General features: G+C 38.3%; 1 protein-coding gene across 2 annotated transcripts in view; it reads left to right on the top strand.

Annotated features, from left to right (window-relative positions):
* The window catches only part of LOC145687984 (voltage-dependent calcium channel subunit alpha-2/delta-2-like), a 152,711-nt gene that overhangs the window by 11,985 nt on the left and 116,986 nt on the right, over positions 1-23,740 (top strand). For both annotated transcript variants that reach the window (XM_081761628.1, XM_081761627.1), the window contains exons 3-4: positions 19,105-19,218; positions 22,672-22,867. In XM_081761628.1, the coding sequence (XP_081617754.1) occupies positions 19,105-19,218; positions 22,672-22,867 (310 nt within the window). The remainder of the gene's footprint in view (positions 1-19,104; positions 19,219-22,671; positions 22,868-23,740) is intronic.

Here is a 23,740-nt window from a genome sequence, read left to right as displayed (position 1 = left end):
AAGTAATCCAAAATGACAGATATTAGTGTCAAATCCATAGTTTTCGCGGTCTCTGAGATCAATGGTGATAATTTTCAAATTCAGCCACCATTGTATGCGGGGGCCGGGAGTCACCGGGGGTGAAGAATTGCGAGACATGTAAAAATAAAGGAAAATGACCGATATTAGTCTCAAATCCATAGTTTTCGCTGTCGCTGAGATGAATGGTGATACTCCCTGAGGCATTGACTTCCAAATACAGCCCCCATCGGCTGCGGGCCAGAGGCGTTTTTTTTTTTTCAAAATTGGAACCAGAGGATCATAGGGGCTTTTACCGGGATATGTAAAAGTAGTAGAAAATGGCAGATGTTAGTGTCACATTCATAGATTTCGCGGTATCGGCTGGGCCCAGAAGCGATTTTTTCACAATTCGAACCAAGGGGGTCTCAGGGGGCGTTTACCGTCACATGTAAAAGTAGTAGAAAATGACCAATATTTGTGTCGAATACATATTTATCGAGGTTGCTCACAAGTAAACCTTACGTTTGGGTGAATCGAGTTGCTGGCTGAGACACATATGAGAAAGTAGTACTAAATGTGGTCAGTACTTCAGTGAAGTTGTAGGTGCGAAGCTCCAGGGGTTTAGGAGATACAGCTACCAGAATATTACATGGAAGTACAGAATAGTCATCATACAGTTGGAGGTAAAAGCTCTGTAAGACCTCTTGTAACGACAAAAGGTGAATAACAAATATATGGGTACATATTAGGACTAGGGGGAAGTCATATAGTAAGGGTATACCTGACGGCGGCCATCTTGAAATCCGCCATTTTGAATTACGGTTAAGTTTTTAAAATAGGAATAGGGTCATGTGATACATGATTTAAGGCGCAAATTTAATCAGAAGAATAATGGTGACGTTAATTTTGATTTACGCGCAATTAGTAAAAAGTTACAGGGAAATTAAATATTGTTGTAGCAAATGTATTAGTCCTTTACCCCACCTTGTAAATTTTGTGTTAATGATAATAATTAAATAAAAAGCAGGTGGATAAATATTAGGTCTGTGGTAAGAGTTGCCTTGATGGCGGCCATTTTGAATCAGACAAAAGTTTTAAACAAAACGCATAATAGTGACACCTTATTAATAGCAAATTTTACCATAAATCCAACGGTATAACCATTTTTGCTTTATCAGCACAAAATTAAATGGGAATAGAGTAATGCAATAGATGATTTCGGGCTAGAAGTTAATCAGAAATTCAATGGTGGCGTTACAATGCTAGTTGTTTGATGCTGTACTTTCACGCCATTTCGTTGTTTTTCTTGTATCCTGTTCACATCTATTTCTCGCTCGCTATTTAAAACTTCTATCTGATTCAAAATGGCGGATTTGAACATGGCCGCCACCAAGGCAACTCTTACCATAGACCTAATATTTATCCACCTGCTTTTTATTTAATTATTATCATTAACACAAAATTTACAAGGTGGGGTAAAGGACTAATACATTTGCTACAACAATATTTAATTTCCCTGTAACTTTTTACCAATTGCGCGTAAATTAAAATTAACGTCACCATTATTCTTCTGATTAAATTTGCGCCTTAAATCATGTATCACATGACCCTATTCCTATTTTAAAAACTTAACCGTAATTCAAAATGGCGGATTTCAAGATGGCCGCCGTCAGGTATACCCTTACTATATGACTTCCCCCTAGTCCTAATATGTACCCATATATTTGTTATTCACCTTTTGTCGTTACAAGAGGTCTTACAGAGCTTTTACCTCCAACTGTATGAAGACTATTCTGTACTTCCATGTGATGTTCTGTTAGCTGTATCTCCTAAACCCCTGGAGCTTCGCACCTACAACTTCACTGAAATACTGACCACATTTAGTACTACTTTCTCATATGTGTCTCAGCCAGCAACTCGATTCACCCAAACGTAAGGTTTACTTGTCAGATGTATAATGACACATCCCGATAGTGTTTACGTTCAAATTAAGCCCCCACCGGCCTTCCCAATGAAAACACGTGTACGTTGTTGGATATATATTCACACAAAATATATCCAATTTTAGAAATGTTTCTTAATTGTTCTTCCGTTGTTTACATTGATATTTTATATGATCCGTGCGAAGAACGGGCATAACAGCTAGTACGAAATGGTAAAGGGTTTGTCATGGACCAAATTACACTGAATTATATACCTCTATAATCGGAAACACACTTAATTGTTTGCATACTTCCACAAAACATACAAACACCAAATTTTGCATACTTGTTCGTCATGGGATGTGAGTAATGGGAAAATTCCGATATCACGAAAAAGGCGACATTTTCCATGTAAATGAAGTGTCGAAATTTTTCGTCGTTTCGAAATGCTGGTTTTTAGAGTAGTTCTGCACACCATAGAAACGTCATATTTTGTCAGGCAGTGAAGCTAGGAACATAGTTTATGATAGAAAAAAGAGCATTAAAATTCGTTTTCGTTTCGCGGCGCAAATCGAAAAAATGTGAAATTTGTAATGGCTGTATGTAGGACGTTGAAATTTCGAGGTGATGTTTATTCTGATGCGTAGTTTGCGAATCCGCCCTTAAACTTGAAAAAATAGTCATATTCGTTGTAAGAAAGTGCTAGGAATGTTATAAGGGGGCGTCTAATTCCACACAACTTGTAGATATGGTGGAATCACGAAATTGCGTTCAAGTGTGTAGATTACAGGGCATGTGAGGGGAAAAATCCGACATGTTGGAAAAGTCGCCATCTTCGATTCAAAATGGCGGCTCAAAAATTTGTAACCATAAAAATTGTAAGTTGTGCTCTTGGTAGGTGAGCCAGGTTTCGCTATGTTATTAAGGACGTAGTTCAGTTTAAGTGAAGAAACAAATCATTGGAGAAGTCGCCATCTTGAATGCAAAATTGCCATATTTTTGAATTGCCTTCATTTGGACTCTTATGTTGTATATTGAGGAGAATAGAACAAACAGAATTCAACGTAGTAAGTTAGCTCCGCGGTAAAGTGTCTGATTTGTGAGTAGCAGGTCTGGGTTCGATTCCCCCCCGCACCTTCTTTTTTCTTACGTTTTTTTTCTTATCACGTTGCTTCGTTTTATCAAAATAGTTTCTGTTGGCATTGCGTGAACAAAATATTTTCGTTATTACAGACACAGACGAAAAGAATATATTTATACACTAACTGTTGATATCGTCTCGAAACTAGGCAGTATGTTCGTGTGAAGCTTCGAGACGATACTCAACTTTTTAGAAAGAAACATATGTAGCTTTAGAGATGGGGCAACACCAGTGTTTCTTTCAGAAACAATGTTCCTGAGGATCACAGTTAGTATTCCCAGGGGCACTGCTCATAGTATTCTATTTATTATTCTATTATACACGTATTATTTGGTCTCCTGCGGGGGCACTCTAAGAGCCCCAAGGAGGCAGTGTACCCCCAAAAACATTCTGAAAAAAAACATTGAGCATCATTTCCACGATATAGTATACAGACGAGAGAAAAATACATTTTGTCTCGCGAGGATAGTGTGTGCTTCGAACCGGAAATAATTGCAAACAATCTCCCTTTTTATACTGGTCGTTTAGAGAAGATGCGTATACCAAGTTTGAAGTCTATACCACAACTGAAAAGTATAAGATTATAACTTTTAAGGAAATACACACACACACAGACACACACACACATATATATATATATATATATATATATAAATATACGCACCTTTTGACAATTTTCTCGTTGGCAGCGTATATAGTTATAATATACGGGATACGTGGAAAAGTGCCCCTTTCGGTTCAGTAGTTTGTTTACAGGACCGGTTGGAGTGAAATGCGTTTTATAATAGACTCAACCTTATAGGCAAACAATATATGCTATGAAAATAAACTTTCAAAGAAAGAAAAAGTGAGAAACAGATTGTTAGGAATCGAACCCAGGTCTCCTGTCCAGTAGGCTCACGTCAATCCCCTACACTACCGATTTCCTTAGATTTTCGGCTTCGTTCTTACTGCTCACATAATACTGGTACGTTGCGGCCGGCATCTGTGGGGAATTATATACCTCTATAATCGGAAACACACTTAATTGTTTGCATACTTCCACAAAACATACAAACACCAAATTTTGCATACTTGTTCGTCATGGGATGTGAGTAATGGGAAAATTCCGATATCACGAAAAAGGCGACATTTTCCATGTAAATGAAGTGTCGAAATTTTTCGTCGTTTCGAAATGCTGGTTTTTAGAGTAGTTCTGCACACCATAGAAACGTCATATTTTGTCAGGCAGTGGAGCTAGGAACATAGTTTATGATAGAAAAAAGAGCATTAAAATTCGTTTTCGTTTCGCGGCGCAAATCGAAAAAATGTGAAATTTGTAATGGCTGTATGTAGGACGTTGAAATATCGAGGTGATATTTATTCTGATGCGTAGTTTGCGAATCCGCCCTTAAACTTGAAAAAATAGTCATATTCGGTGTAAGAAAGTGCTAGGAATGTTATAAGGGTGCGTCTAATTCCACACAACTTGTAGATATGGTGGAATACCGAAATTGCGTTCTAGTGTGTAGATTACTGCGCATGTGAGGGGAAAAATCCGACATGTTGGAAAAGTCGCCATCTTCGATTCAAAATGGCGGCTCAAAAATTTGTAATCATAAAAATTGTAAGTTGTGCTCTTGGTAGGTAAGCCAGGTTTCGCTATGTTATTAAGGACGTAGTTCAGTTTAAGTGAAGAAACAAATCATTGGAGAAGTCGCCATCTTGAAAGCAAAATTGCCATATTTTTGAATTGCCTTCATTTGGACTCTTATGTTGTATATTGAGGAGAATAGAACAAACAGAATTCAACGTAGTAAGTTAGCTCCGCGGTAAAGTGTCTGATTTGTGAGTAGCAGGTCTGGGTTCGATTCCTCCCCGCACCTTCTTTTTTCTTACGTTTTTTTTCTTATCACGTTGCTTCGTTTTATCAAAATAGTTTCTGTTGGCATTGCGTGAACAAAATATTTTCGTTATTACAGACACAGACGAAAAGAATATATTTATACACTAACTGTTGATATCGTCTCGAAACTAGGCAGTATGTTCGTGTGAAGCTTCGAGACGATACTCAACTTTTTAGAAAGAAACATATGTAGCTTTAGAGATGGGGCAACACCAGTGTTTCTTTCAGAAACAATGTTCCTGAGGATCACAGTTAGTATTCCCAGGGGCACTGCTCATAGTATTCTATTTATTATTCTATTATACACGTATTATTTGGTCTCCTGCGGGGGCACTCTAAGAGCCCCAAGGAGGCAGTGTACCCCCCAAAAACATTTTGGAAAAAAACATTGAGCATCATTTGCACGATATAGTATGATAGCGGTTCAAAAGTTTGTAACCATGAAAATTGTAAGTTGTTCTGACGATAGGACAGTCATGTTTTGGTATACTCTTAAGGATGAAGGACAGTTTCAATGGAGAAACAAATCATTGGAGAAGTCGCCATCTTGAATGCAAAGTTGCCATGTTGTTGAATTGGCTTGATCTGCCTTGTTATGAGCTATGTTAAGCATAATAGAAAAAACATAAATCAACATACGAGCATGGCTCAGAGGTAACGTGTAAGGTTTCTAATTAGCAGGTCCGGGTTCTATTCCCGACTAAACGGTTTTTGTATTTTTTTCTTATCTCTATTTCTTCGTATTAGCAAAGTACTTTCTGTTCGTATTGCGGGAACAAAATATTTTCATTATTACATACGTAGAGGCATCTTTTGAGATGGTCCCGAAACGAGGCAGTATGTTCGTGTAAATTTTTGGTGACGATACTCAAGCATTCAAAATCAAACATATGTAGCCTTGGAAATGGAACATCACCAGTGTCCCTTTCGGAAGCAATGTTCGGGGGGGAGTATTAGCCCGGAGGCACTGCTAATAACATTCTATTTGTTATTGTATTATAAACGTATTATTTTGATCTTGTCAGGGGCGCTCTGAGGAGGCAGTGTCCCCCAAAAAGAGTCTGAAAGAAACATTGGCATTTTCACGATATAGTGTCCATACAAGACAGCAATACATTTTGTCTCGCGACAACAATTTCTGCTTCAAACCGAAATGATTGCAAAATATCTCTCTCTCCCCTTTTATGTCCCTCGTTAAGATACATGCGTATACCAAATCTGAAGTGAATACCACAAGTGAAAAGTATAAAATATTAATTTTAAGAAAATACACAAACACACAGGGACGTACGGAGGGGGTGAGTCCTGGGGGTCCAGACCACCCCCGAAATTCCAACTTTTGTGTAAATTTAGCCTAATTTTAGGGACAAGTTTAGGAATTTAAATATAAAATATCCTGATATTGAGTTTGGACCCCCCCCCCGAAATAAATTCCAGCGTATGCTACTGCACACACACACACAAAAATGGGCACCTCTTGAAAATTTTCTCGTCGGCAGCGTACATAGTTATAATATATAAGATATGTGTAAACGTGCCCCTTTCGATTTAATAGTTTTAGTTGCGGGTCCGGTTGGAATGAAATGCCGTGTATAATAAAGTCGAGCTTATTTTCAATCACCTATGCTATAAAAATAAACTTTCAAAGAAAGAAAAAAGTAAGAGAAAAACTTGTTGCGAATCGAACCCAGGTCTCCTGCGCAGTAGGTTCACGTCGTTCCCCTTCACTACTCAATTCCTTACATTTTTGACTTCCTACTTACTGCTCACACAGTACTGGTACGTAGCGGACCGGCTTCTGTGGAATTATTATATACCTCTATAATCGGAAACACACTTAATTGTTTGCATACTTCCACAAAACATACAAACACCAAATTTTGCATACTTGTTCGTCATGGGATGTGAGTAATGGGAAAATTCCGATATCACGAAAAAGGCGACATTTTCCATGTAAATGAAGTGTCGAAATTTTTCGTCGTTTCGAAATGCTGGTTTTTAGAGTAGTTCCGCACACCATAGAAACGTCATATTTTGTCAGGCAGTGGAGCTAGGAACATAGTTTATGATAGAAAAAAGAGCATTAAAATTCGTTTTCGTTTCGCGGCGCAAATCGAAAAAATGTGAAATTTGTAATGGCTGTATCTAGGACGTTGAAATTTCGAGGTGATGTTTATTCTGATGCGTCGTTTGCGAATCCGCCCTTAAACTTGAAAGAAATAGTCATGTTCGGTGTGAGAAAGTGCTAGAAATGTTATAAGGGGGCGTCTAATTCTACACAACTTGTAGATATGGTGGAATCCCGAAATTGCGTTCAAGTGTGTAGATTACTGCGCATGTGAGGGGAAAAATCCGACATGTTGGAAAAGTCGCCATCTTCGATTCAAAATGTCGGCTCAAAAATTTGTAACCATGAAAATTGTAAGTTGTGCTCTTGGTAGGTAAGCCAGGTTTCGCTGTTATTAAGGACGTGGTTCAGTTTAAGTGAAGAAACAAATCATTGGAGAAGTCGCCATCTTGAATGCAAAATTGCCATATTTTTGAATTGCCTTCATTTGGACTCTTATGTGGTATATTGAGAAGAATAAAACAAACACAATTCAACGTAGTAAGTTAGCTCCGCGGTAAAGTGTTTGCTTTCTGAGTAGCAGGTGTGGGTTCGATTCCCCGCCGAATCTTGTTTTATCTTACGTTTTTTTTCTTATCACGTTGCTTCGTTTTATCAAAATAGTTTCTGTTTTCATTGCGTGAACAAAATATTTTCGTTATTACAGACATAGAGGAAAAGAATATATTTATACACTAACTGCTGATATCGTCTCGAAACTAGGCAGTATGTTCGTGTGAAGCTTCGAGACGATACTCAACTATTTAGAAAGAAACATATGTAGCTTTAGAGATGGGGCAACACCAGTGTTTCTTTCAGAAACAATGTTCCTGAGGATCACAGTTAGTATTCCCAGGGGCACTGCTCATAGTATTCTATTTATTATTCTATTATACACGTATTATTTGGTCTCCTGCGGGGGCACTCTAAGAGCCCCAAGGAGGCAGTGTACCCCCCAAAAACATTTTGGAAAAAAACATTGAGCATCATTTGCACGATATAGTATGATAGCGGTTCAAAAGTTTGTAACCATGAAAATTGTAAGTTGTTCTGACGATAGGACAGTCATGTTTTGGTATACTCTTAAGGGTGAAGGACAGTTTCAATGGAGAAACAAATCATTGGAGAAGTCGCCATCTTGAATGCAAAGTTGCCATGTTGTTGAATTGGCTTGATCTGCCTTGTTATGAGCTATGTTAAGCATAATAGAAAAAACATAAATCAACATACGAGCATGGCTCAGAGGTAACGTGTAAGGTTTCTAATTAGCAGGTCCGGGTTCTATTCCCGACTAAACGGTTTTTGTATTTTTTTCTTATCTCTATTTCTTCGTATTAGCAAAGTACTTTCTGTTCGTATTGCGGGAACAAAATATTTTCATTATTACATACGTAGAGGCATCTTTTGAGATGGTCCCGAAACGAGGCAGTATGTTCGTGTAAATTTTTGGTGACGATACTCAAGCATTCAAAATCAAACATATGTAGCTTTGGAAATGGAACATCACCAGTGTCCCTTTCGGAAGCAATGTTCGGGGGGGAGTATTAGCCCGGAGGCACTGCTAATAACATTCTATTTGTTATTGTATTATAAACGTATTATTTTGATCTTGTCAGGGGCGCTCTGAGGAGGCAGTGTCCCCCAAAAAGAGTCTGAAAGAAACATTGGCATTTTCACGATATAGTGTCCATACAAGACAGCAATACATTTTGTCTCGCGACAACAATTTCTGCTTCAAACCGAAATGATTGCAAAATATCTCTCTCTCCCCTTTTATGTCCCTCGTTAAGATACATGCGTATACCAAATCTGAAGTGAATACCACAAGTGGAAAGTATAAAATATTAATTTTAAGAAAATACACAAACACACAGGGACGTACGGAGGGGGTGAGTCCTGGGGGTCCAGACCACCCCCGAAATTCCAACTTTTGTGTAAATTTAGCCTAATTTTAGAGACAAGTTTAGGAATTTAAATATAAAATATCCTGATATTGATTTTGGACCCCCCCCCCCGAAATAAATTTCAGCGTATGCTACTGCACACACACACACAAAAATGGGCACCTCTTGAAAATTTTCTCGTCGGCAGCGTACATAGTTATAATATATAAGATATGTGTAAACGTGCCCCTTTCGATTTAATAGTTTTAGTTGCGGGTCCGGTTGGAATGAAATGCCGTGTATAATAAAGTCGAGCTTATTTTCAATCACCTATGCTATAAAAATAAACTTTCAAAGAAAGAAAAAAGTAAGAGAAAAACTTGTTGCGAATCGAACCCAGGTCTCCTGCGCAGTAGGTTCACGTCGTTCCCCTTCACTACTCAATTCCTTACATTTTTGACTTCCTACTTACTGCTCACACATTACTGGTACGTAGCGGACCGGCTTCTGTGGAATTATATACCTCTATAATCGGAAACACACTTAATTGTTTGCATACTTCCACAAAACATACAAACACCAAATTTTGCATACTTGTTCGTCATGGGATGTGAGTAATGGGAAAATTCCGATATCACGAAAAAGGCGACATTTTCCATGTAAATGAAGTGTCGAAATTTTTCGTCGTTTCGAAATGCTGGTTTTTAGAGTAGTTCTGCACACCATAGAAACGTCATATTTTGTCAGGCAGTGAAGCTAGGAACATAGTTTATGATAGAAAAAAGAGCATTAAAATTCGTTTTCGTTTCGCGGCGCAAATCGAAAAAATGTGAAATTTGTAATGGCTGTATGTAGGACGTTGAAATTTCGAGGTGATGTTTATTCTGATGCGTAGTTTGCGAATCCGCCCTTAAACTTGAAAAAATAGTCATATTCGTTGTAAGAAAGTGCTAGGAATGTTATAAGGGGGCGTCTAATTCCACACAACTTTTAGATATGGTGGAATCACGAAATTGCGTTCAAGTGTGTAGATTACAGGGCATGTGAGGGGAAAAATCCGACATGTTGGAAAAGTCGCCATCTTCGATTCAAAATGGCGGCTCAAAAATTTGTAACCATAAAAATTGTAAGTTGTGCTCTTGGTAGGTGAGCCAGGTTTCGCTATGTTATTAAGGACGTAGTTCAGTTTAAGTGAAGAAACAAATCATTGGAGAAGTCGCCATCTTGAATGCAAAATTGCCATATTTTTGAATTGCCTTCATTTGGACTCTTATGTTGTATATTGAGGAGAATAGAACAAACAGAATTCAACGTAGTAAGTTAGCTCCGCGGTAAAGTGTCTGATTTGTGAGTAGCAGGTCTGGGTTCGATTCCCCCCCACACCTTCTTTTTTCTTACGTTTTTTTTCTTATCACGTTGCTTCGTTTTATCAAAATAGTTTCTGTTGGCATTGCGTGAACAAAATATTTTCGTTATTACAGACACAGACGAAAAGAATATATTTATACACTAACTGTTGATATCGTCTCGAAACTAGGCAGTATGTTCGTGTGAAGCTTCGAGACGATACTCAACTTTTTAGAAAGAAACATATGTAGCTTTAGAGATGGGGCAACACCAGTGTTTCTTTCAGAAACAATGTTCCTGAGGATCACAGTTAGTATTCCCAGGGGCACTGCTCATAGTATTCTATTTATTATTCTATTATACACGTATTATTTGGTCTCCTGCGGGGGCACTCTAAGAGCCCCAAGGAGGCAGTGTACCCCCAAAAACATTCTGAAAAAAAAAACATTGAGCATCATTTCCACGATATAGTATACAGACGAGACAAAAATACATTTTGTCTCGCGAGGATAGTGTGTGCTTCGAACCGGAAATAATTGCAAACAATCTCCCTTTTTATACTGGTCGTTTAGATAGATGCGTATACCAAGTTTGAAGTCTATACCACAACTGAAAAGTATAAGATTATAACTTTTAAGGAAATACACACACACACAGACACACACACACACATATATATATATATATATATATAAATATACGCACCTTTTGACAATTTTCTCGTTGGCAGCGTATATAGTTATAATATACGGGATACGTGGAAAAGTGCCTCTTTCGGTTCAGTAGTTTGTTTACAGGACCGGTTGGAGTGAAATGCGTTTTATAATAGACTCAACCTTATAGGCAAACAATATATGCTATGAAAATAAACTTTCAAAGAAAGAAAAAGTGAGAAAAAGATTGTTAGGAATCGAACCCAGGTCTCCTGTCCAGTAGGCTCACGTCAATCCCCTACACTACCGATTTCCTTAGATTTTCGGCTTCGTTCTTACTGCTCACATAATACTGGTACGTTGCGGCCGGCATCTGTGGGGAATTACACCTCTAAAATCGGAATAGTGATAGGGTTATATATGCGTTTTTTAATATCATTAAGGAAATGATGTCTTGTTATTTAATTGTATTAAGAAATGAGAAAGACACCTATGTAATACACTGTTATACTACTATGCAAAAAGTGGTTTGTTTAAAATGCTATAAACAAATTTTCAAAAGCCTCCAATAATATTCATATTCTAAATTACTTAGTTAATAATCGTCTTCATTGAAAATATGAGAGTAAAGATACACGAAGACTCTATGTAATTGCCCAGTGTATATAAACATTTCAAGAAGTCTTGCTGCCCAGTAAGTACATTTTTTTTACCAAAGGACACCATTATAATAAGATATGCTACGGTACACTGCAAAAACTAGTGTTGAATCAAATGTTATGAACTAATGTTTAAAAAGCCTTAACAAAATTCATTTTTATAAATTAGTATCTACAAATTGTAGTCTTTATTGAAAATACAAGACGAGAGATACAGGTTGACTGCAAGTAATTGTCCAGTAAATATGAAATATTTGAAAAAGTCTTGCTGCAGGTAATATGTACAACTACGCCCAAGGTTTCCATTATAATCCACTGTACTACATTACAGTACAAAAGTAGTGTTCACTCAAATGCTATGAAAAAAAAAATTAAATAATTTTCAACAATATTCATATTTGTAAATTACCTAGTAAATTGTAGTCTTCATTGTAAATACAAGAATAAATATGCAGGGAGCCTGTAATATTTTCGCACTCTATCACAGATGTGAATTACTTTTAGTGCAGGTAATATGTACAATTAACAACATGGACACTATTATAATACATTGTACGTACTAAATTACACTGCAAAACATAATATTTAAAAGGGTGGAAAAATTCACATTTGTAAACAGTGAGTGTTGTCGGAAAATGAAAGGTTTAATTGGTAGGCTATTGCAAGACAGTTTCCGTTGTTTATGTTTCAGAAAATACATTCTGTTATTGTCTCTAACATGTATAGATGTGCGCAAAGTGTATATAATTAGCCATGTACATGATTGCCAGAATAGAAGTAGTAATAGAGTTCTTCTTATAAATTGTGTGTTTGCTGTCCAAAGTTAAATGGAAGAAATAATACCGGTTCAATTGAAGTTTGTGTTGGTAACAGGTGTGTGCTGTAAAGGGAATTGAATTCCTCAAGGAAGTTTTGTAGAACTTGACACTTTATGGCAAAGCCATGACCGGGGGTCTGGGGGCGGAGCCCCCAGCGAGCTTTAGCGAGTTCAATTATATAGATAATTATTATAATTATCATTGATATTTATTTCCTTGTTGGATTATAGATACTTTTCAGTGGAAAAAAGAATAAAATTTGAAAGTCTCAAATCTATTTCAAGTAGGCCAACGTAAATGAAAAAAGCATAAAATTTTCCATATAATTAAGCGTACCGTACAAACTTAAAATTTCTATGTAATTAAGCTTACTGTACAAATTTTATGTCTCTTTTTCTCACAACTTGATTTCCTTGTGCTCTGAACGCTAAACACAAGCTTCAGAAATTATTATAATAGAAAGCAGTGGATATATAATGCGAAGCACTGTATTTTTTGTTTCTCAACTAATATCGATCGTTTTCGATTATTTTTTACAAATCAACCCACTACCAAGTTTCCATACGTAGAAAGTCCCCCCTTCCATAAAAGAGATTTAAAAAAAAAAATGCTAGGACACGTTCTATTTATTTTGAGCTCCATAAATTGAAGTCGAGTTTCGTGTCGAGCCGAGTTTGACAAATAGCTACCTCGTTCAGCTCGTTTTAACTCGTTTTGAAATCATGATCTGATTATACTGGAAAGAGAAAGCCATGAGAAATGTAAGCAGTAATGTGGAGTACTTTTAGTGGTGCTCACGACAAGGTTGCATTTTGTCTCGTACTTTTAGTGCATCTTGAGGTTAGTGCATCTCGTCTCGTCTCGATAGCGAAACGACTATAGATTTTTTATAACGAGACAGCGTCAAATGCTGTGAGCACCGGCGTCATTAACTTGTTCCGCCACCAACGAATTTCGATATGGTTCCTTGTGCATAGTTTTGTGCCATTTTGTACGCCTATTCTCACTTTTCGTGCGTCACCGCAAGTGGGTCAAAATGGGCTTACAAATATGGCGGAACAAGTTAATGCTGTTCCGCCACCAACGAATTTCGAGGTCGTTTCCTTCACATCGTTTTGTGCGGCTATTTCCACGTTTTGTGCGTCATCGGAAGTGGATCAAAATGGGTCACTATTGTGGAACAATAATGACCCACTGTTCCGCCACCAACGAATTTCGAGCTGCATTCTTTCGCATCGTTTTGCCCGTGCTTTCTGCCGTTTTGTGCGCCTATACTCACGTTTTGTGCGTCACCGCAAATGAGTCAAAATGGGCCTACAAATATTTCGGAACAAGTTAATGCTGTTCCGCCACCAACGAATTTCGAAGTCGTTAATTTCACATCCTTTCATGTTTGTTTTCTGCCGTTTTGTGCGCCTATTTCGACGTTTTGTGAGTCACTGGAAGAGGGTCCAAATGGGCCTCAAAGGTGGGACGAAAATGACCCACTGTTGCGGCAGTATCGAATTTCGAGGTCGTTTCTTTCGTAACGTTTAGTGCCTTTTTGTGTCGTTTTGTGCACCTATTTCCACGTTTTGTGCGTCATCGGAAATGGGTCAATGTTATCCTACAAATATGGCGGAACAAGTTAATGCTGTTCCGTCAGGAACGATTTCGAGGTCGTTTCCTTCACATCGTCTTGTGCGTGTTTTCTACCGTTTTGTAAGCCGATTTCCACATTTTGTGAAACACTGGTAGTGGGTCAAAATGGGCATTCAATGTGGGAAGAAAAATGACCCACTGTCCCACCAGTATCGAATTTCGAGGTCGCTTCTTTCGCATTGTTTAGTGCATGTCTTGTACCGTTCCTGCGCGTTTTTCACTTTTTGAGCGCTGACGAAAGTTGGTCAAAGAGGACCTACAAATATGTCAGAAAAAGACATATTCATCCCACTTTCAAGGTCCATTTTGACCCACTTCCACTGACGCACAAAGCGACACAAATCACGCATGAAAAATGTGAAGGAAACGACCTCGACATTCGGTGGTGACGGAACAGCATTAACTTATTCCGCTATGGTTGTAGGCCATTTGGACCCATTTTCGTTGTCACACTAAAGTGGAAATAGGAGCACAAAACGGTACAAAACAGGCACTATACGATGCGAAAGAAACGGCCTCCAAATTTCGACGGTGGCGGAACAATGGCTCTTTTTCTCACACATTGATGGTCCATTTTGACGCATTTCTGGTGATGCTCAAAACGTGGAAGTAGGCGAACAGAACGATACAAAATACATACTAAACGATGTGAAGGAAACGTCCTCCAAATTCGTTGGTGGCGGAACAGCATTAACTTGTTTCGTTATATTTGTAGGTCCATTTTGACCCACTTCTGGTGACGCAGAAAACGTACAAAACAGGCACTAATCAATGCGAAAGAAACGACCTCGAAATTCGATAGTGGCGGAACAGTGAGCCATTTAACTCCCACTTTAAAGGCCCGTTTAACTCACCTCGGGTGATGCACAAGACGAAAAGTAGGAGCAGAAAACCGTTTTTTTTTTTTTAAAGGAACTAAACAATGCGAAAGAAACGACCTAGAAATTCGATAGTGTCGGAACAGTGGGTCATTTTCGTCACACCTTGGAAGCCCATTTTGACACACTTCTGGTGACGCACAAAACGTGGAAATAGGGGCACAAAACGGCACAAAACAGGCACTAGTCGATGCGAAAGGAAGGACCTCGAAATTCGGTAGTGGCGGAACAGTGATTCATTTAACTCCCACTTTGAAGGCCCGTTAACTTACTTCCGGTGACCACAAGACGAGGAAGTATGCGCAGAAAACTTAAAATAGGCACTAAACGATGCGAAAGAAACGACCTAGAAATTCGATAATGGCGGAACAGTGGGTCATTTTCGTCCCACCTTCGAGGCCCATTTAGACTCTCTTCCAGTGACGCACAAAACGTCGAAATAGGAGCACAAAAGGGTACGCGATGTGAAATTAACGACCTCGAAATTCGATAGTGGTGGAACTCTTGGTTTTTTTTGTCCCATCTTGGAAGCCCATTTTGATCCACTTCCGGTGACGCACAAAACATGAAAATACGTGCTAAAAACGGCAAGGGACTGGCACTAAACAATGCGAAAGAAGCGACCTCGAAATTCGTTGATGACGGAACAGTCATTTTCACCCCACCTTGGAGACTCATTTTAACCCACTTCTCATGACGCACAAAACGTGGAAGTAGACGTACAAAACGGCATAAAACGATGTGAAGGAAACGACCTCGAAATTCGTTGATGGCGGAACAGCATTAACTTGTTCCGCCATATTTGTAGGCCCATTTTGACCCACTTCCGGTGACGCACAAAATGTGAGAATAGGCACATAAATCGAAACAAAACACGCACAAAAGATGCAAAAGAAACCACCTTGAAATTCGCTGGTGCCGGAACAAGTTAATCACGCCGTGAGCACCAATATAAGTATATACTGTAGTTCTTACCATCAAGGCTGAGAACTGCACGGTCCGATTTTTTAGCCAAAGCAGAAGCCCAACCGGGATAGTGATGTCAACCGGCTCGGCTTGGTTCAACTGAGCGAACAGCTTGAGCTGGCTTGGTTGGGTGACCCATTGGCTGGGTTCAATTGAGCCGATGGCTTGAGCCGGCTCGGTAGGGACGAGTCATCGACTCATCTCGATTGGAGCCAATGGCTCGAACCAACTCCGTTGAAACGAGTCCATCGACTGGGTTCGAGTCAACTCAACTGAGCCGATGGTTAGGGTAAGCAATCAATACGGTTCGGTTCGGCTCGGGTGAGCCATCGGTTCTAACTGGCTTGGTTGGGTGAGCTGTTGGCTCGGTTCACTTCTCGGTTCGGCTCGACAAGTGAATGAGCTGTGAGCGAGTCGCTTGAGTCGTTGACAACCCTAAACTCAGGTCGAGCAGTTTTGAACATGTTTGGCTGGAGTCCTATAACTTTTAACAATTTTTGGTTTGAGCCCGAATACTTGCTCCTCCTGAACTCAAATCTAGAGCCTCGTGACCGATGCCCTTGCCTCCTGAAGATTTCTTGACGACTGAGATCGACAGCTAATTTTTAGCATTCAGATACAAATCGCCTATATTCCACCTTTATGCACGGTGTTATAATAATAATTCGTTATAGTAGTAGTAATATCATTGATAATTATATTGTCTATGTAAGATTCTTGAAGAGAGTAGTACTTGAAACTACACAAAGAATTTAGCTTGAATTGGCTCATTTTGGCTCGACTCTACTCGAAACTTGATCCGAGTTCGAGTCGAGTTGGGGGAAATTTTTCGAGTCGAGTCGAGTTTTAAAGAAAACTCGCTCGTGCCCATCCCTATCGTATGCATGACGGGCATATAGAGTTCTTTCGAGGGGGATAGAACCGTAAACATAATATATTTAAAAAATACTGAGTTTCACGGCTTTCTTCCCAGGGGGGCGAAGGGATGATAGTTATCCATCATTTCTTATAAGTACCTTATTTGAAATATGTTAAACAGTAACAAGTGGACAACACACTATACACACAACTTCTTATCTTCAGTTTTAATTGCTGATTTCAATTGCAATTAACAATTAAATGTTTCAACTGCACCCTTTGCGATTGACAATTAACAATTAAAAGTTTCAATTGCCTGGTGACCAATTAACAATTGACGAAAATTTAATTGCAATTTTTATGATTGAATTCAATTGCAATTGAAATTAATTGTCAATTTCAAATTGAAATCAATTGCAATTAATTTTCAGAGCAATTACTTTCAATTGATTGATCAATTGCAGTTGATTTCAATTGATTTTGCCCAACACTACTCACGACGTTGAGTGGTCGCCTCTGTGCCAACACCATCTGGTGAGTAGTCTAGGATAAACCGAAAAAATGCAAAATTGTTTCTTTCAAGTCGTAATACCACGGAAAAGTTGCGAATTAATGAGATTAAAAAGGAGTAATAAAAGAAATAAAATCGGTTTTTATCTTCCGGTCGTGCATGTGCTCTATAGTTTGCCGAATTAAAAGAAAAATCTACAATACTTCTTATCTTACCTAACTTGTCAGTATTTAAATGTAATAGCTCTAGTCGAATTTTACTCGAACCGATAATGATTTAAAAAAAAAAGAAAGAAAAATAAAAATCGGTCAAGGTATTCCGCTCACGCAACGGCTGTCAATTCTAAGAAATTCAGATGCGTTGTAAATATTCCAAACTGATTAGAACTGCAGTGGCGTATTCGGTAGGGCGTCCTTCTTCAAACTGGATGGCCGGGTTCGATCCTCAGTGCGTACAGAATTTATTTATTATTTTACCTTCGTTTCAAAATAGCTCTGGCGGTAGACTGTCTCTGTAACATGGGTACATAGTGGGTGAAGGTGGTCAGAGTGTGGTGTTGATTACATCAGACCCTTAACGTGCCAAATGGTTGGTGCCAGGTGGTTGATAGCTTTAACTTTACCAATCTTGATAATTTTCAACACATTCGTTAAAATGCCGAAGCTTTTGGTATGCTACACCAACTTTGATTGAAATTGATCCCGACGTTCCAGAGTTATGCTGCAACGTGAACACATATATGTCCCAGAAGCCCCTAAAGTTAGATAACCCAAACGAATCTGCTGTATTTCAGATTTCATACCATTCAGATCATGCGTGGAACTGGTCCTTCTGCTAAATATAAATAATAGCTGGTGAGATTTATATTTATTTCTGATGATTGAACTAAGGAATAATAAACTCTGAAAAAAAAAGCAGGGAATTCACAGCTCTTCACTGCTTCTTGCACCAGTTGGCCGGCAGCGTCTCAATTATAACTGTGAGTTTATGTCACTGAAACTGGGTAAAATCCTTTATTCATAGTAAGATTTTTTCACTGCCTCCATTTTTAGTGGAAATCTACGAATGTATACAAAATAAAACTGGGAAAATCTTGGAATGGAGCTTTTACTAAGAAACTGAGTAATTAAGGAGACATACTAGATGATTCGAAGACGAAGAGTGACATGTGGAGTCTCTTTTCGGAAAATTGTGATATCTGGTAACCTTAGCGTACACAACAGAACGAAACTAATAGTTAAAATTTTGAGTTTTAATTCAAGCGTATGAAACGTAGATACGTTTATTAAAGTTAAATGTTCTGTTCGTTTGGTATCACTTTGTACGTAATACATGATTAGATTATAACGAGTTATTGTTGATAACTCTAGAAGTAGGTTCATAACACTGATCCTGTCGGTTCATAACTTCATGGAAACTTGCAGAATAAAGTTGGTCTTAAATAAATTTCACTATATATTTTTTTTTCCCAGAAACCTTGTTTTTATCCATAATTACGTTATATAAAATAAAGGCGTAATATTTTTCTTGCACAAGATACTTTATCTATAGAAGGTAATATTTTTCAAGTAGTGTTGCTATTTATTTATTTATTTATTTACTTTTAGTAGGACTAAGCTTTCAATATAGATGAGTAAATAATGTGAGTGATAGGGTAGTTCTCAGCATAGTATTAAAAGTGTAACGTGCATGATAAGTGTGTAAGTTGAAATGAAATAGTCATGCATATCTTAATTTAAAGTAATTAGGCCTGGGCCGAAGAAAACAGCACTTCCTTGTTTGGCCAAACTTGGTGATAATCTAATATTGTAACTTTTATATTTGTTTCTTTACAGAGTTACTCTGATGTAAAGGACATTAACCTTATGTCTGTCAATGGAGAAGATATTTTAAAGGAAGCGGTGAATGATCTGAATGCAATGTTTGAGAAAAAGAAAAAAGCGCTACAGGTACAGAAATGTTACTATGTTTCTCCTTAGGTCTCTGTAGCTATATGTTAATTTATCATATGTTAATATATCAGAAACGCATTAAAAAGTCAGATTTGTTATAATGTTTATGTATTTTTCTAAGTTAAAAGATTCTGCCCGACTTATTTTTAAGAAATACTATTTAGTGTGTAAATTGTTAGTGTTCATGTCTTTGGTAGGGAATACTGGTTCGATTCCTGTTGTAAGTGTATGTGTTTAAGCCATAGAACCACACTTTATAAAACCTCAGTGCGAAAAATATGGTAAAGTACAAGACGAAAAGTTCCAACTCCACATTAATGGAGTGTGATTGCGAATACCTTGCGAAACCAAATGGCTAAGTTAGGTACACACTTACGATACCCAGACATAGGACTCAAACATGGTGTATGTACAACCCTTGTCAGAAAAATATCAGTTTTTTTCTATTTTTTAACGAAGCAAGTGTGTTTGAAACGCGGAAAAATGGTTTGATTGTATCGACAGTTTTCTGTTCGAAATAACTACGGCGTTGGAGTGTTTCTGTAGAAACTCGTCTGATGGCAGACCTATGCATAGCAACACACTCTCTCGCATGTTGGTGCATTACACTGGAGGACAAGATGGACGTTGATACCAAACAGAGAGTGAACATTAAGTATCGTGTTAGGTTTGAAAATTTTCTACTGAAACACTGAACTTGCTATAGAGTGACAGTTCATTATCCAGAAGCTGTGTCTTCGAGTGGCACGAAAGATTTCGGGAGGATAGAGAATCGATTGAAGATGATGCAAGAGTAGGTCGGCCATCAACTTCACACACACCCAAGTGGATCGAGTGATGCAGTTTCTGCAACAAGACCGTCATGTTACAGTGCGCATGATATCTGGGGAGATCTTACTCGTAGTTTGAATCGGGATATGTGCCACCAAATTTGACGTGAAGATTTGGGCAAACAGAAATTGAGCAAAGGAATTGTTCTGAGTTGTTACAAAGATCCATAAGGGACCCAATATTTCTGTCAAAGATTATTACCGAAGATGAAAATTGTTGCTACCAACTTGAACCTCAAACAAACCACGAAAATGCCGAATAACTAGGCAAGGATTTACCAGCGTCCAAAAGGTGAAGCTGCAACCTTCGAAAACAAGATTAATGTTGATCATATTGTTGATGCCAGACATTTGGTATACCACAAATATATGCCTCAAGGACAATCAATAAATTAGGATTTTTACATTGTGATGCTCAAGCGTTTGCGGGATTTCTGTGCCACAGGAGAGTTGTTTCAATTGCATGACTATGCAAGACCCCATACTGCTGTATCGGTCCAGGAATTTTTAGCCAAACATAGTATTCGTCTTTACAACGTCCATCATACTCACCGGACTTGTCGTCGTGTGATTTCTTCGTGTTTCTGCTAGTGAAAATGTCACTGAAAGCGAACCATCGTAAAGATATTGCAGAAATCCGAACAAGTGTGACAGAAATACTTCGTAGCATCCTGGAAGAGAAATTCTCAGCTAGCTTTAATGTTGCGAAAACGTTGGCAGCTGTGCATAAAAAGCCAAGGGGACTACTTCCATAAAACCAAGGATTGGTAAGCTGATTATTTTGTTTTTCATTATCTCAGTCCTAGAAATTTTCTGATAAGGGTTATATGTAAAAGCGTAGGAAACAGGATTTATACTTCATAAATATAATATTAAAGTGATACCTCCCTCTCCTTCCGAAGAGCTCCCTCGTGGCTACTGGTTATCGTATGTGTCCTTGGCGCGGGAGATCGGGGTTCAATTCCCGGTGGGAGCTCATGTGGTTGGGAGCCCACGTTAAGCTGTAAGCCCACGTCTAATATAGCCTTACTATGAAAGGGACACTAAACTTGAATCCAACTAACCAGCTCCTCCTCGTGAAAAATGTTAAAAAATTAATAACTGGTTTCACACCAAAGCTGTTACGTTTATGTTGCTTCTTGATTGAAGAATATAACAAGCCTGCGTGTAGTGCAATTAAAATCAGGATCAATGAATACATTAGCAACGCCAGAAACACTAACAGATAATATGTGAGATCTTAAACATATGAGGGCAACAAACTTAATCTAGTACATGTTACGAATATATATGTCTCAAAAGATTACACGGAAATGGAAGTTTCCGTGTATTTTCTGTTCTTTTTCTTTTTTAAATAGAAAAGTCTGAAATTAAATTCCTGGCGAGGAAATTTAGATGAATTGTGGCTACTCTTGTTGCGTAACTTCAGTTTACGCAGAAAAAAAATATAAGCATAATGTTTCAAAGGATATCTAATTGCCAATTTTACGAAACAACGCTCGTTTCAATTACAATTATTTCTACAGTGTAATTTTAAATTCTCTTTTCTTGACTTTTTTCTTCAAAACCTTCAAAGGAACCTCGTTGTATCTTTGTGTTCAAGGTTAACTGAGCTGGAATAGTGAAGAAATTACATTTACTTAATAAAGAGCTTTATTATTTAAGGTTGTGTGTCTCTTATGAAACTAGAATGTTAATTATTCACATTTAAGGAATAACATAACAAGGGTATAACACACAAAGACTGAAAAAATGACTGACAGGATCGGGACTCGAACCCAGGACCTTCGGCATACTGTGCCAATGCGTTAACCACTGCGCCACCCAGTCCGTTTCACGGAACAGCCACTCACTGTCGAGTTCAGTCTCATCTCGGACCATGTGGGTTATACCTCGGACTCTTACTGTGATTGGACAACCCTGTGTCCATATACCGAGCACCTTATGACGGTTATGTTTCATATATACTAATATACACAAGGTGCTCGGTACTAATATGCACAATATATATTAATATACCGTCATAAGGTGCTCGGTTTATGGTCATAGGATTGTCCAATCTTAGCAGGCGACTATAGTACAACCCACGTGGTCTGAGATGAGAGCACCGACCTCGAAAGTAAGAGAGTAAATAGCTATTCTGGGAAGCGGACTAGGTGGTTAACGCATCGGCATGGTATGACTGAAGTCCCGGGTTCGAGTCCCGCTCCAGTCAGTCCGATTTCACTGTTTGCATGTTATAGAATTCGCACTTATTGAGGATTCTGGTGTGTAATAGAATCAGTTGTTTCTTTTTTCATTAGTATATATAACAAGAGTATTTTATTTTGTAAGTATAACTTAAAATTGGAGTGTACTCTGACACGCGGCAGTAGGTCTCTTAGCTCTGGTGTAAAGGACCCCAGGTTCGACCCTAGTCCATTTGAATTTGATGTGGACAGCCTTAGTCCGCACGTTTATTCTTTTCCTTGTTTGTTTTTCGTTCCACCAAAGGTTCGATCATCAGTCACCTGCAGTTGGTATCCATCTCCTGTAAGTTAAAGATTGTAATTAAAATTTTCATCTTGCAATTCAAGTTAAAAAAAAAAAAAAAAAAAGTAATGTTTCGGTTACTTTTCAGAAACTAGTGAAAGCAGCAGAAGAGGCTGCAGCATCATACGAGGAAGACGAAACGTTACAAATTGAAAATGTCCCATTTCTGAATGTGAAAGAATTTGAGAATAATGACCAGCGATTAGAATATAATTCGAAATTCCTGCAGCCAGTAAACTTGAACGCATCTGGAGTGCATGTACCGTTAGAGATATATGAAGGATGTAAGTAAACTCCGACTTTTATGTTTATTTAAAACAGTGTAGCTTTTGCTGGTAATTTAAACGCATGCTCATATTTCATTTTCTTCTTTTGATGTATTATTTCTATGTAGCCTTGCAACTTTAAATTTGTATATACTTGGGGTACCACAGAAATCGTGGCAACTTTGTGTTTTTTAGTTTTATTTTTACGAAAATGGGAACGAAGCAAGAAATTCTGAAGTATGCACATAGAAGATTAGTACATGCGTTACATGTAAGAAGTTGGTTAAAGATACATGTCCCCATCGTGGTATAGCACAAGAAAAATGAGTACAATGAATCATTCGTTTCATACTTGTTTTACGTCGACTTACAACGTTACAAGCCTCATAAGTACGATTACAATTGTGCGTAAAGCCCAGCAACACATAGAATGACAATATCATACGGAGTTCCCAAAGAATCCACTAGATGGCAGGATCATGATCGAATTGTGAGTGCACTGTATGTCTTCTACACTTTCCCGCAACGACACCTACGTCTGGCTATTTGGGAGAAACATCTTGAATGTCTACGCGATGCACTCATCATTCATGACAACGCGACAGCCCATACGGCAGCGTGTATGCAAAATCTTTTCGCGCAATCGAGATGGAAAGTACTCGAACATCCACCATATTCGTGAGACTTTTCACCTTACAATTTCTACCTCATATCAAAATTGAAGAAACCATTGAACGGAACACAATTTTGAACACGTGAGGACATTATTATAGCAGTAAGTCATAAAATCAGAATATTCGCTTATAGTGACGCCACGGCTATTCGGCGCTTACCACATCGTTGGCAACGTGTAGTAGATTCTTTTGAAAGCCACTTCAAATACGCCACTGG

This window comes from Thermobia domestica, chromosome 6 (genome assembly GCF_964235325.1).
Source record: "Thermobia domestica chromosome 6, izTheDome1.hap1.1, whole genome shotgun sequence".
NCBI classification, from domain to species: domain Eukaryota; kingdom Metazoa; phylum Arthropoda; class Insecta; order Zygentoma; family Lepismatidae; genus Thermobia; species Thermobia domestica.
This window is presented reverse-complemented; position numbering and strand designations above follow the sequence as displayed.